This window comes from Dipodomys spectabilis, unplaced genomic scaffold (genome assembly GCF_019054845.1).
Source record: "Dipodomys spectabilis isolate Male_0828 unplaced genomic scaffold, ASM1905484v1 ptg000147l, whole genome shotgun sequence".
Taxonomy (NCBI): domain Eukaryota; kingdom Metazoa; phylum Chordata; class Mammalia; order Rodentia; family Heteromyidae; genus Dipodomys; species Dipodomys spectabilis.
This window is the reverse complement of record NW_024870824.1, coordinates 13,073,885-13,087,996: the sequence shown is the minus strand read 5'-3', so window position 1 is coordinate 13,087,996 and position 14,112 is coordinate 13,073,885. Positions and strand designations below refer to the sequence as shown.

The 14,112-nt window shown below is 37.5% G+C and overlaps 1 protein-coding gene across 1 annotated transcript in view; it reads left to right on the top strand.

Moving 5' to 3' along the window:
* The window catches only part of Lars1 (leucyl-tRNA synthetase 1), a 61,962-nt gene that overhangs the window by 22,598 nt on the left and 25,252 nt on the right, over window positions 1-14,112 (top strand). Inside the window, exons 11-22 of the mRNA XM_042692048.1 lie at window positions 620-707; window positions 787-863; window positions 1,996-2,049; window positions 3,346-3,486; window positions 5,991-6,068; window positions 7,583-7,668; window positions 7,753-7,818; window positions 7,905-7,987; window positions 8,362-8,500; window positions 8,914-9,126; window positions 10,770-10,827; window positions 12,834-12,897. Of these exons, the coding sequence (XP_042547982.1) occupies window positions 620-707; window positions 787-863; window positions 1,996-2,049; window positions 3,346-3,486; window positions 5,991-6,068; window positions 7,583-7,668; window positions 7,753-7,818; window positions 7,905-7,987; window positions 8,362-8,500; window positions 8,914-9,126; window positions 10,770-10,827; window positions 12,834-12,897 (1,147 nt within the window). The remainder of the gene's footprint in view (window positions 1-619; window positions 708-786; window positions 864-1,995; window positions 2,050-3,345; window positions 3,487-5,990; window positions 6,069-7,582; window positions 7,669-7,752; window positions 7,819-7,904; window positions 7,988-8,361; window positions 8,501-8,913; window positions 9,127-10,769; window positions 10,828-12,833; window positions 12,898-14,112) is intronic.

Genomic DNA, 14,112 nt, shown 5'->3' with positions numbered 1-14,112 from the left:
TTGAGGGGTCCAAGATTTGTGAACATTTTTAAGGTACTTGCTGTGGATTCCTGTGCCATTTTCCAAAGGAGTGCAGTGTTACAAGTGATGTGTTAGCATACTGAATTTATCGTAACATTGTCAGATTTATAATTACTTAAAATTATTTTTAGTTTAGTAGACAATAAAAATAAGGAAGATGTGTGGATGGTACTTATATATCTTTTTGATGGTACTGGGTTTTGAACTTAGGGTCTTAGATTTTCTATGTAAGTTGTCTACCATTTGAGCCATGCCTCCAAACCTGTGTGTTTTTTTTATTTGACAAAACTTGTATATATTTGTAGTGCGCAATATATTTTAAAATATGTATGCATTGTGGACTGGCCAAATCAAGCTAATTAAAAAATTCAGTACCTCACATATGTATCATTTAGTGAAACTAAACATTTCAGTGATTTTGAACTATGTAATATGTTGTTAACTGTAATCACTGTGTTGTGCAATAATAGACCTCATGAGTTTATTCCTATGTATTTTTGATCTAGGATCTTGGGTTTAAGATAATAATATTGTTTAAATTTTAATGATTACAAATACTATTTTCTTTACCTCTTTGGATTTTTTTTTTCTCATGCAGGAAATTCTTGGTGCATCATTATCTGCACCTTTAACATGCTACAAAGTGATCTATGTTCTCCCAATGCTCACTATTAAGGAGGATAAAGGTAGGATTTGTTTATTTCTATGAAAACTTGTGCAATACATTCTGGTTGTATTAGTTAGTTGCACTCTTTCTTTTATAAGGCACTGGTGTGGTCACAAGTGTTCCTTCTGACTCCCCTGATGATTTTGCTGCCTTCAGAGACTTGAAGAAAAAGCAAGCAAGTATCTGAGTTTCTTATTCTTGTTTTGTCTTCACTGTCATTGGTGAGGTACTGTGGAACTTACTATGAAACCTGGTTGAAAGATAAACAATTTTCTTCTATTATCTCACTTGTTTTTAAATGTTTATTATGTTTTCTGTGGTTAGAATTTTGAATTTGTTTTGAAGTCTTTCATTGTCCACTTTTTCATAGTGATAATGTATGCATGTCTATGTGTAATTTTATATTTAGCTTTACAGTTTCATCATCCAGTGTACTTACTGTAAGTTAAATGTTTTAAAGAGTTCTAGGTCCTTTCTTGAGGTATTTAGTAAAATAAATCTGTTCGTATGTAAAGGAAGACAATAGCTTAACAAGTTTTTCATCCATGTCCCAGTGGCTCATGCCTATAATCCTAGCTACTTAGGAGGCTGAGATCTGAGGATTATAGTTTGTAGTCAGATAGAGTAGATGATCTTGAGAGATTCTTATCTCTAGTTAAGAAGCAAAAAGCTGGAACTAGAGGCATAGCTTAAGTTGAGTGAACAGTCATGAGCAAAAGCTGAGTGAGAGTGTAAGGTCCAGAGTTCAAGCCCTGCTACACACACACACACACACACACACACACACACACACACACACACACACACACACACACACACACACGGAACTAGAGGCATAGCTTAAGTTGAGTGAACAGTCATGAGCAAAAGCTGAGTGAGAGTGTAAGGTCCAGAGTTCAAGCCCTGCTACACACACACACACACACACACACACACACACACACACACACACACACACACACACACACACACACACACACACACACACACACACACACACACACACACACACACACACACACACACACACACACACACACACACAGCCAAGTTTGGTGATACCTATATGTAATTCTAGTGCTGGAGATGCTGAAGCAGGACAATCTCCATTTCAAGGCTAGCCTGGTGATACCTATATGTAATTCTAGTGCTGGAGATGCTGAAGCAGGACAATCTCCATTTCAAGGCTAGCCTGGGCTATGTAACAAAATGGTCTCAAAACCCCCCAAAATTGGCAGTTTGCTTCTTTCAGTGATCATACCAGTAAATTATTGAGAAATTGTGTTAACTTGGGAATTTTGTTGTAGGCCTTACGAGCGAAGTATGGAATTAGAGATGACATGGTCCTGCCATTTGAGCCGGTGAGTACATGGGTCATTCCCAGTTTTCATATCTGTGTCAGAGAGGAGGAGAGAAGGAGCTAGCAAATTTTCCTTGGTGCAAAACTTAACTGATGAAAATAAAAGAGGGAATTTGCTTAAGGATTTATTCACTTTAATTGTATATGTGCTGTGGCTGATACCATCAGGGAACCAATGGTAAGTGTTTTCTTTTTTTTTTTTTTTTTTTTGGGTCTGGTCGTGGGGCCTGAACTCTGGGCCTGGGCGCTATCCCTCAGCTCTTCAGCTCAAGGCTAGCACTCTGCCACTTGAGCCACAGCACTACTTCCGGCTTTTTTCTTTTGGCTTATGTGGTGCTGAGGAATCGAACCCAGGGCCTCATGCATGCAAGGCAAGCGCTCTACCTTTGAGCCACCTTCCCAGCCCCTAGTAAGCGTTTTCTTATCACTTTGCACCCTAAAAAACTGTTTGTTCCAATTTTAAATTAGCTTGTTTTCTTAGTATGGCCCATTTCCTGCTTCCTAAAGACAAAAATTTGCTACATTAGTTGTTACTATTTATTTGTAACCCTAGTATTTTTTAACATAGTCCTAGTAATTGTTTTATATTCATATTTTCATGTTAGTCCCTGCAGAGGAAAAGTAATTACTAGTAGAATAACTTTCATGAAGAATTCAGAACATTTAGTAAGGGATATAGTTCAGTGAAAGAATATTTGCCCAACATGAGCAAGGCCATGGGTTTGATTCCCAGCACTGCAAAAAAAAAAAAAAAAAGTTGTTCACATTGCTTTGCTTGTGTTGTGGTAGAGATTGAGATCTGGAGGTGGTGGGGTTGGTATAGAGTTTGGTTCACATTCACATTGTAAATTAGTCCTCTGTGATTACTTAATATGTGCTATTACTGTAAGGATATGCACAACTTGAAATGACTTAATATATATGCTATTTTTCAAAGCTATATATATATACTTTTTCTTTTCTTTTTTGGTATTGGGGATTGAACCCAGTACATTATTCTTGCTAGGCAAGCACTTTGCCACTGAGCTATATATCCTAGCCCCTATATGCTATATTTGTGTCTGTTCATTGAGATTCCTTTTTGGTGCCAGTCATAGGGCTTGAACTCAGGGCCTGAGCACTATCCCTTGGCTCAAGGCTAGTGCTCTACCACTTGAGCCACAGTGTCATGTCCAGCCTTTTCTGTTTATGTGGTACTAAGGAATTGAATCCAGGGCTCCATGCATGCTAGGCAAGCACTCTACCACTAAACCACATTCTCAGCCCCCAAGAATGTTGAGATTGCTGTTCTTTGTAGGTCCCAGTCATTGAAATCCCAGGCTTTGGAAATCTTGCTGCTGTAACTGTTTGTGATGAGTTGAAAATTCAGAGCCAGAATGACCGAGAAAAACTTGCAGAAGCAAAGGAGAAATTATATCTAAAAGGATTTTATGAAGGTGTAAGTGATAATTTTTATTTTTGTATTTCATTTGTTCTATGATTGGTGATTTTGTTGCTTGATGATTTTTAAAAAGATTAAAAATTAAAGTAGTTTCAGTAATATATTGATTTGTGTTAATATTAATTTGAAGTTATTATGAAATCATGTATGTTTTCTTTTCTTTCTTTTTTTTTTTTTGTCGGTCATAGGGTTTGAACTCTGGGCCTGGGCGCTGTCCCTCAGCTCTTCAGCTCAAGGCTAGCACTCTTACCACTTGAGCCACAGAGCCATTTCTGACTTTTCCTGTTTTTGTGGTGCTGAGGAATCGAACCCAGGGCCTCATGCATGCGAGGCAAGCACTCTACCACTGAGCCACCTTCCTAGCCCCTCATGTTTGTTTTCTAAATTTCTAGGTTTTTTTTTTTTTTTTTGGGTGGTCGTGGGGCTTGAACTCTGGGCCTGGGCACTGTCCCTGAGTTGTTCAGCTCAAGGTGAACGTTCTACCACTTGAGCCACAGCACCATTTTTGGCTTTTTGGTGGTTAGTTGGAGATAAGAGTCTCCTGGATTTTCCTGCCCAGGCTGGCTTTGAACCACAATCCTCAGATCTGAGCCTCCTGAGTGGCTAGGATTTATAGGCATGAGCCACTGGTGCCTGGCTCCTTTTTCTTTTAATTAAGTAGTTTATTTTTTGGTTAGGCAACTTCAGTCCGTCTGTTAATTTATTTGTTAATTTAGTGCCTACTAAATGCCAGGTGAACACAGCAAATCTATTCTGAACCTTTCTTTGTTCTCGGTTGTGCCCATTAATGTGGCTTAGGTGGCCATGGAAAGAAGACTGCTAAAACCTAACCAAGAGTTTATCTGCTTGAGGTTCAAATGATGACTTTCAGGGTCTTTTGAAAATTTTTATTTTTCTCATTTTCCTAGATAACCAAGAATAGCCAATTGTTTTATATATCTTGGGTAGTAATGAGCCAACACTTAACATAGCACTGCACAGTGTAACTTATCCACAGAATAATCCTGTGCAGTGGGCACTGTTATTGACATTTTACAAATGAGGAAGTTGAAGCATAAAGAGATTAGTAATTTTTTCAAGGTAATCAAACCATTAGTGGTTTGAAATACAGTTCAAATTAGGTAGCCTAACTCTAGGATATGTTTTCTCTCTTTCTCATTTTCTCTTTCTCTTTCCTGGCAGTACCAAATGCTTGCTTGTCTTGATTGCTTGTTTGGTGCCCTACCACTCAAGTCATGTCTCAAGTTTTTTGGTGTTTTTTTTTTTTTTTTGCTGGTTATTCTGGAGATGAAGTCTCTTGGACTTTTCAGACCATACTGGCTTTGAAAAGTCATTTTGTGATTGTATTTGTACTCCTTTTTTTTGGTTATTGGTTGTGGGACTTGAACTCTGGGCTTGGGCACTGTCCTTGTACTCTTCAGCTCAAGGTCACTGGCTTTACCCTTGAGCCACAGCGCCACTTCTGGTTTTCTGATGGTTTATTGGAGATAAGAGTCTCACGGGCTTTTCTGCCTGGGCTGGCTTTGAACCATGATCCTCAGATCTCAGCCTCCTGAGTAGCTAGGATTACAGGCATGAGCCACCGATGCCTGGCTATAGTAGTATTTGTATTCTTTTTTTTTTTTTTTTTTTGTCGGTCGTGGGGCTTGAACTCTGGGCCTGGGCGCTGTCCCTCAGCTCTTCAGCTCAAGGCGAGCGCTCTACCACTTGAGCTACAGCGCCACTTTCGGTTTTCTGGTGGTTTATTGGAGATAGGAGTCTCACGGTCTCTCCTGCCCGGGCTGTCTTTGAACCGCGATCCTCAGATCTCAGCCTCCTGAGTAGCTAGAATTAGTATTTGTATTCTTAATCACTGTATCATGATGGTTATTGAATATAACTTCATAATGATAGCTTAAGTATGTAATGAGGATTTTTGATATGTTAATTATTGGAAGGTCACCAAGAATTGTCTTTTTCACTTAACATAAAAACTACTTGAGGGAGATACAAGAGTCAGTTCCATGGATGACATATGTAAGGTTGGCTACTAAAGATAGCTGTGAAGTTTCTGGCCTAGATCTGTGTCCATGGAGATTCAGCTAATACTTGACTTAGAATTAAATCTTTCATGTAAGAGGGGAGTTGAAGAAAAGTAGGCTTATAATAGGAAGGTTTAGAAAGAGAAGCATCCATCCATCCATCCATTAATATATACATAAAACCATCAGTTTTTACACATTAGTATAAGTACATCTTTTTGTGGAAGCCTGAGAAATGGAAGTTCCTAATTGTGCTCACAATTGCTATCCCAGTTTTTCTTAAAGAAAAGAAAGTGTGTTATAAATATCAGTTGTCTAAGCCATCCCAACATAAGTAGTATGCTTATAAATTGACAACTTTTACACTAAAAATATTTAGGTTTTAGGAGTAGAAGAAAACTAGTCAGGGCTAACTTGAAGGAAAAGATCAAAGTAACTTTTCATTGTTTTACGTATGTTTTTTTCCCTCTCATCTTTTAGATAATGTTGGTGGATGGATTTAAAGGAAAGAAGATTCAAGATGTAAAGAAGACTATTCAGAAAAAGATGATAGATGCTGTATGTGAGAGACTGTCCTCTGAAGGCTATTTTGAAAGAGTTGTTAATTAATAGACTAGTAGTAAATTCTGTTGAATCTGGAGCCATATTAAGATTTTATGGCAGAAATAGACCTAGTTAGTAATTCATTTAACTTGAACACCCTACCTGTAATGTGGATGAAGATAGTATTCAAAAACACTAAGCACACACAGAAAACTTTAATGATGTTTTTGGTCAGTAATAATTTTAGATACTGGTGTAATTATGGTGCTTTACTTTTTTTTTTTTGTCAGTCGTGGGGCTTGAACTCTGGGCCTGGGTGCTATCCCTGAGTTCTTCAGCTCAAGGCAAGCACTCTACCACTTAAGCTACAGCACCACTTCTGGTTTTCTGGTGGTTAATTGGAGATGATTGTCTCAGGGCATTTTTGTCCGGGCTGGCTTTGAACTGCGATCCTCAGATCTCAGCCTCCTGAGTAGCTAGGATTACAGGTGTGAGCCACCAGCGTCCGGCTGGTGCTTTACTTCTTACTTTACCTCTACCTCTTTCCTCCATTTTTGTAATAAACCTTTTCTACCTAGCTTGTTAGGCAGGCACTCTATCACTTAAGCTACTTTTAGCCCTATGAACCTTTTAGTTCATGGGTAGGAAATGTCACTTTATTCCACTAGAAGAATCTAAGAAAGAACCATTGCCTTTGGGGAAGCCCTAATGTTTATCCATGTTACTGTTAACTTTTGAGTTTGTTATACAGAAGATTCTTCTGGTGACTGACTTAAAGTCTATACATTTGGGAGCTGATTGGGGAATTATTGGTAGGATTGATTTTTACTGTATTTGTCCCTTTTTTTGCTCAGACTGGTCTCAAACTGATCCTCCCATTCTCACTCCCAAGTTGGTACGATTATAGGTGTGAGTCATCAGTGCTTGGGAATTATGGTTAATTAGGTAACTTTTTTTTTGCCGGTCTTGGGGTTTGAACTTAGGATGGGGGTACTGTCCTGAATTGTTGTTTTCAAGGTTAGTGTTGTACCACATAAGCCATAACTCCATTCTAGCTTTTTGATGTCTTAACTGAAGATAAGAATCCCATGGACTTTACTGCCTGGGCCGACTTCAGATCCTCAGATTTCAGCTCCTTAGTAGTTAGGGTTATAGGCGTGATCCACCAGCACCTAGCTTCATGGCAAATTTATCTTTATAATGAAACAAATGTCATAGGAAATCTAACTATCAAGCCATAACACCAAGAGCTGCTAAAATATGTTCATTTTTCACTGGTGAGGCTTAATTTCACTGATGAGCCTAGGGAAAATTACCCATTTTGTAAAGGTGTATGTCATTTCAAAAACAAATGTTAATGCAGAAGGGAAGGGCAGGTAACTTCAACCCTGGGGAGAGGGAAGAAAGGGATACATGAGTTTTGATTATTGGGGACATAAGATATTTCTTTAAAAAGTAGCTTTTATCACCCTCAAGGAATGGAGGTTAATTTGCTATGATATCTGACATTTGTATTTGCCCTGTTTTAGGGGGATGCACTGATTTACATGGAACCCGAGAAACAAGTCATATCCAGGTCTTCAGATGAATGTGTTGTGGCTCTGTGTGACCAGTGGTTAGTCTCTCTTATTGAAAATTCTGTCTTTCACTTTTCCCATCTGACTTAAAAACTAACAAACAATAATTTGTCCATTGCCAGGTACTTAGATTATGGAGAAGAACACTGGAAAAAACATACTTCTCAGTGCTTGAAGAACTTGGAAACGTAAGATAAGAGAAAGAAGGGAAATGAGATAAGAAACATGGGAGAAAATAAGGCAAAGGGAGACACTTTGCCTCTTGCTTTTTCAGATTCAGTGAGGAGACGAGGAGGAATTTTGAGGCTTCCTTAGACTGGCTTCAAGAACATGCTTGCTCAAGAACTTATGGTTTAGGTAAGCAAAGTGCACACATTTCTGTTTGAATGGCTTATCTGTTACCCAGCAATTACACATCTTTACCTTTTCTCTGAATTGTAAGTGACAGGTTTTGGTAGAGGACAAGGGAAACCAGGATGTGAGTCTCTACCATTTATCAGATGATAGAAATATGTCCTTTTAACCTATGTAGTTTTTTTGTTTTGTGACTTTTTTTTTATAGGAAGAGTTCAGAGCTTTACCTGTTTTGTTTCTTATCTACTATTTTAGTTTATTTTTACTTATTATTTAAGTAGAATTAAAGAACTTCCTAAATGAGTGAGTTGAAAATGCGATTTTGAGGTCTCTACTACAATTCCTTAGGCATGAATTTTCTTCTTTTGACATTTTAGGCACTCGCTTGCCATGGGATGAACAATGGCTTATCGAGTCACTCTCAGATTCCACTATTTACATGGCGTTCTACACAGTTGCACATCTGTTGCAGGGGGGTAACTTGAGTGGACAGGCAGAATCTCCACTTGGAATCAGGTTGGTAAATTTAAGGGTAAGTTAAGGGAAAGGAACATAGCTTGTTAGCAAGTGTTGTGATCATTTGATTTATGTACTGAAAGTTTCTTCTGTATTTAATTTTCGTAAGAGTCCAGTTAGCAGAAATTTGCTGTTGTTTTTAACTGTGGAATTAAAAAATTAATCAATAACCCCTCTATTAACATTCATTCTTCATTCTTGTAGGAGTTTTTTGTCCTTGTTTGATGTTGTAGCTATATTGAGAAAGATTCCTAATTTGTGGTTAGATTAAAATTTTTGATTCTTTCAGAGAATTTTTTTTATGCATTTGTGTATATAGTGTAATGTGTATGTAAATGTGGTGTATATGTATATATATACACCATATATACACACACACATGTATGTGTTTTGTTTGCTTTGTTTTAATATAGGCCACAACAAATGACAAAGGAAGTTTGGGATTATGTTTTCCTTAAAAATGCTCCATTTCCTAAGACTCAGATCCCAAAGGAAAAATTAGATCAGTTAAAGCAGGAGTTTGAGTACTGGTATCCTGTGGATCTTCGAACTTCTGGAAAGGATCTTATTCCAAATCATCTTTCATATTACCTTTATAATCATGTGGCAATGTGGCCAGAACAAAGGTGAATGCTAAAATATGGACTGCATTTATTGATTTTTATTGAATGTATTTTATGTTTTCAAGTATCTAAGAAATTATTGTGCAGTGTACTGCTAGACTTGCCAGTTACATTAGTCTTCTTAATTAAAAGTATACTAAGATGGGTGTTGGTAGCTCATACCTATCTTCCTAGCTACTTAGAAGGTTGAGATCTGAGAATCATGGTTGAAAGCAAGTTGGACAGGAAAGTCCATGAGATTTTTATCTCTAATTAACTACCAAAAAGCCAGAAGTGGAGCTGTGGCTCAAGTGGTAGAGAACTAGCTTCTAGTACAACCTTCAGGGACAGTGCCCAGGTCCTGAGTTCAAGCCCTAGGACTGGTGTATGTGCATGCACTCTCGCACATACACGCGTGCGCGCGCGCGCGCACACACACACGTATGCTAAAATAGAAAGCATGTTTCTTCTTACCTGTGACATCTAGAAATCCTTCCTACCTCAGGCTACCAAAGTATCAGGTGCATTAATAATGTGCTAATAATTTATTTGACCTATTAGATGTAGGAATAAAGACAATTCAAGCCACATATTGTGGCTTAATCACATTAATCACTAATAATAACTGCTTTAGTTATCAGTCCAAGTTATCAAGGAAGATCTGTGGTAGTCACATTTTAAAGACATTTACTGAGGCATAATATGGTCAAGTAACAGCCCAAACACCCTAGTAAGTGGCAACACTAGACTGTAAATCCAGAGTCTGGCTCTAGAACTCCTGTTTTCATTATGTTCTTTTTTTTTTTTTTTTTTTTTGGGGGTGGGGGGTTGGCCAGTTGTGGGGCCTGAACAATGGGCCTGAGCGCTGTCCCTCAGCTCTTCAGCTCAAGGCTAGCGCTCTACCACTTGAGCCACAGCGCCACTTCTGGCTTTTTTCTTTTTGCTTATGTGGTGCTGAGGAATCGAACCCAGGGCCTCAGGCATGCAAGGCAAGCACTCTACCACTGAGCCAACTTCTCAGCCCCTGTTTTCATTATGTTCTACATGATCTCGTTGCTAGAAAAAATGAGTGAAGGAATGTGCACAGCTTGAAAATTCAAAGAGTATGTAAAAGAGTAAAAAGTTCAAAGTGAACTTTCACCCTTGTGGCACTACCACTCCTCTCAGTTCATTACTGAAATTATTATCTTGTGATTCCTCTGGAAGAAAGTGTTTATGCATATATTAACATCAGATGTCTGTATACAGCATTTACATTTTTATACATTATTCTGTAAAATAATCTTTTTGTATTCATACATATAGCCCTGCTTTTTAAAAATTTATTTAAGGTAAACAGTAAGTTTATTTGAAAGCGAAAGGAAAGCCATGAAAGGAAATTAGCAAGACTATCCATCTAGAGAAGGGTCCAAAGGGGAAGAGTCCCCTGCCTATTTTTTAAAAAGTAGTTAAAGCTAGTACATACCTATGTATAATTTTTTACCGCTGTCTTTTGTTTCCTTTTAAAAATGGGAGCACAAGTAGGGGTGCTGCTCAGAGCACTGCAGTAGATATCCTTGGACATTTCTTAGCAAATGTTTACTAATTGTTAACCTCTACCTCAATACTATAAGTCTAAACTGTAATCTTTCTGTAATTTTTTTGTTTTGAAACATTTCCCTGTGAAGAGACAAATGGCCTGTAGCTGTTCGAGCAAATGGACATCTCCTTCTCAACTCTGAGAAGGTAAGGCTCATTGCCCCTTAAAGTTTACAGTTCTGTGGAAGGCTTTTCTAATTTTGGAAGGTGTAATTTTTTACTGGAAGAAATGAGGAATATAATGAAAGTTGGAAACCTATCTAAATCTGTAGGACTGAGAGCATAAACAATTTTAGTCTCAGAAATTAATCAAGTGGAATAGTTAGCATTAATTGAGTAGAGTAGGGAAAATGTTTCAGCACTTGTGTTGAGTGGCAAGATTGTGACTAGAGAGTGAGAGAAAAAAAAAAAGAAAACATAAGGATAGTAAGCATAAAGATCTTAAACTTGACCTCGTTTCTCTTATTAGTGGAGAAATGGTTTTATTTTATACTATAGCCCCTAAAATATTTAATCCTTCTTCCCAGGTAGTATACCATCCTTATCCTGCCACCATTATTGCTGGCAAAATGTTCATTTAAAAAAAATTTTTTTTACAGGTTACAAAAATTTATCTCCTACCTCCCTTTTCTTTATACTCCTAATTGAATCAGGGTCTTGTGCAAACTAGACAGGTGTTCTGCTACTGAATTATGTTCCCAACCTTTTTGTAAACTTGTTTTGAGACAGAGTTACTAAGTTGCTATGCTGGGTTTGGCCTTTTGATCATCCTGTCTCAGCATCCTGAGTAGCTGGGATTTCAGACATATATCCATCCCATGACCACTTGGCCTTTATGCCATTAATCTATATCCTCAATAGAAGGTTGTGCAAACCTCTTGACCAGAAGCCTCGTTTGTTCCTCCAATACATATACAAATTAGAGAAGAATACTCCTCTTCAAAAATAACAGCAAAACAAGGTAAAGGTGATAGTATTATTTGTTTCTCATTAGTAAAATTTAGATTTATTACATCTAATGAATTTTGCTATAACCAGTGGAATATTAATGACAGAGTATTAGTTATTCTAAGTATTATGGAATAATGAAAATAGATAACAGATTCGAACAGTGGCATTTGAAACAAATTTGTGTCTGTACCAGATCCAGCCAGTATCCTAAAAGTTAAAGTTAATTAAAAAGTTTAAGATAATCTGTTCATTAGACGGAAATACAGTTTTTTAGAAGCATGAGTCATTATAAACAGGTTATCTATAAAGATCTATAAAGATTTTTGTTCAACTAACTTGATAATTGAACTCATTTCTTCTTTGTTAGTCAAAGTGGAATAATATGCATAAATATACATATCCATTTGTTTTTAAGTTCAATTTTAATTTTAGAGACAGGGTTATACTATGTACCCCTGAGTGGCCTCAAGCTTTCCTAGTATGCTGGATTACAAATGTGTGCTACTGTGCCAACTGAATAAAACACATACACACAAACACACACAAATCCCATTAGACTATGACATTTCCTGTGTTCATGTGAACATTGTTATGCTATATTAACTTTGTTATGCTATATTATTAACTTCATTATGCTACATTAACATTGGTAGAATAGTATACTTGCTGTCATACAGCAGAAAAGTGATGTGATGATTATTTCTTTGACATCAGTAATATAATCATGGCATAAAGATTTTAAAACATTATAAGTAGTTATACTCTTTAGTGCTTCCTAGATGTACTGCCTTTGCGCCCAACAGTTTGATCAGTTACTGTGACAGTAATGACAGGATCATTCTTGAAATCTTCACTCTAACCTCATAAACTAGTCCATCCCATTTCGGAGTGATTCTGAATGCTCTAAATCTCTTCTTTACATAATTAACTGAAGGACTCTGCATCTAGTGGAATTATTCAACACTTGTAACTTAGTTACCAGAGGGCGGTATAGGCTGATGGAAACCACAGTGGACTGAATATCAGGCTTATCTCTATGTAGCTCTGATTAGCTAAATCACTTTATTGATCTAGCTTCTGTTTTGCTTCTCTAAAAGTCATGTATATTTTCCTTTCCATGTCTTGAATTCTTTTTTCTTCATTTGTCAAAGACAACCTGATGAATGTTATTTGGTTAATCTGACATTGACTTTCTATTTCAGATGTCAAAATCTACAGGCAACTTCCTCACTTTGACTCAAGCTGCTGACAAATTTTCAGCAGATGGTGAGTATATATTTTATTATTGCTGTTGCATAGGCTCTAATTCTTAGATTACAGAAGACTGGTTAAAATACACATTATTTTACTTTGTACAACAATTTGAAGAAAATACGAAAAAATTATACAATTATTCAAAACAAAAAAAAGTGGTGTTACTTTTTTCCTTCACTTTTAACAAAATTTTTAAATATTTTATGTTCTAGCTGGATGACAGTATTTAAATTAAGACACAACTACAGATATCTGTTCAGGAACAAATTCTGAGTTTAAAGTTTTCTTTTTTTTTTTTTTTTTTGTTGGTTTTGGGGCTTGAACTCTGGGCCTGGGTGACAGAAGTCCCTCAGCTCTTCAGCTCAAGGATAGTGCTCTACCACTTGAGCCACAGCGCCACTTCTGGTTTTCTGGTGATTAATTAGAGATAAGAGTCTCATGGACTTTCCTGCCAGGCTGGCTTTGAACCACAGCCCTCAGGTCTCAGCCTCCTGAGTAGCTAGAATTATAGGCATGAGCCACTGGTGCTCAGCTTAGAGTTTTCTTTTAAATGAAACTCATGGTAACTGCTAAGATTTAAACTTGTTGGTAGACTTCCTGAACCCACAAAAGCTTTTTCAACATTTGTCTTATGTGTTTGTTGTTCCCCCAAATGATTTTTCTTTTGTCTTTTAAAAAATAATTATTAGGGCTGGGAAGGTGGCTCAGTGGTAGAGTGCTTGCCTTGCATGCATGAGGTCCTGGATTCGATTTCTCAGCACCACATAAGCAGAAAAAAGCCAGAAATGGTGCTATGGATCAAGTAGTAGAGCGCTAGCCTTGAGCTGAAGAGCTGAGGGACAACACCTAGGTCCAGAGTTCAGGCCCCAGGACCCGCTCCCCCTCCCCCCCAATTATTATAAAGGTGATATATAGAGGGGTTACAGTTACATAAATCAGGTAAAGAGTACATTTCTGTTTTTTTTTGTCAGTTGTGAGGCTTGAACTCCGCCTGGGCACTTTCCCTCAGCTCTTTAGCTCAAGGCTAATGCTCTACCACTTGAGCTATAGCACCACTTCTGATTTTTTGTTTTTTTTTGGTCACTTCTGGTTTTTGAGTGGTTTCTGGAGATAAGAATCTCATGGAGACTCTTCTGCCTGGGCTGGCCTTGAACTGTAATCCTCAGATCTCACCCTCCAGAGTAGCTAAGATTATAGGCATGAGCCACTGACACCCAGTGAAGAGTC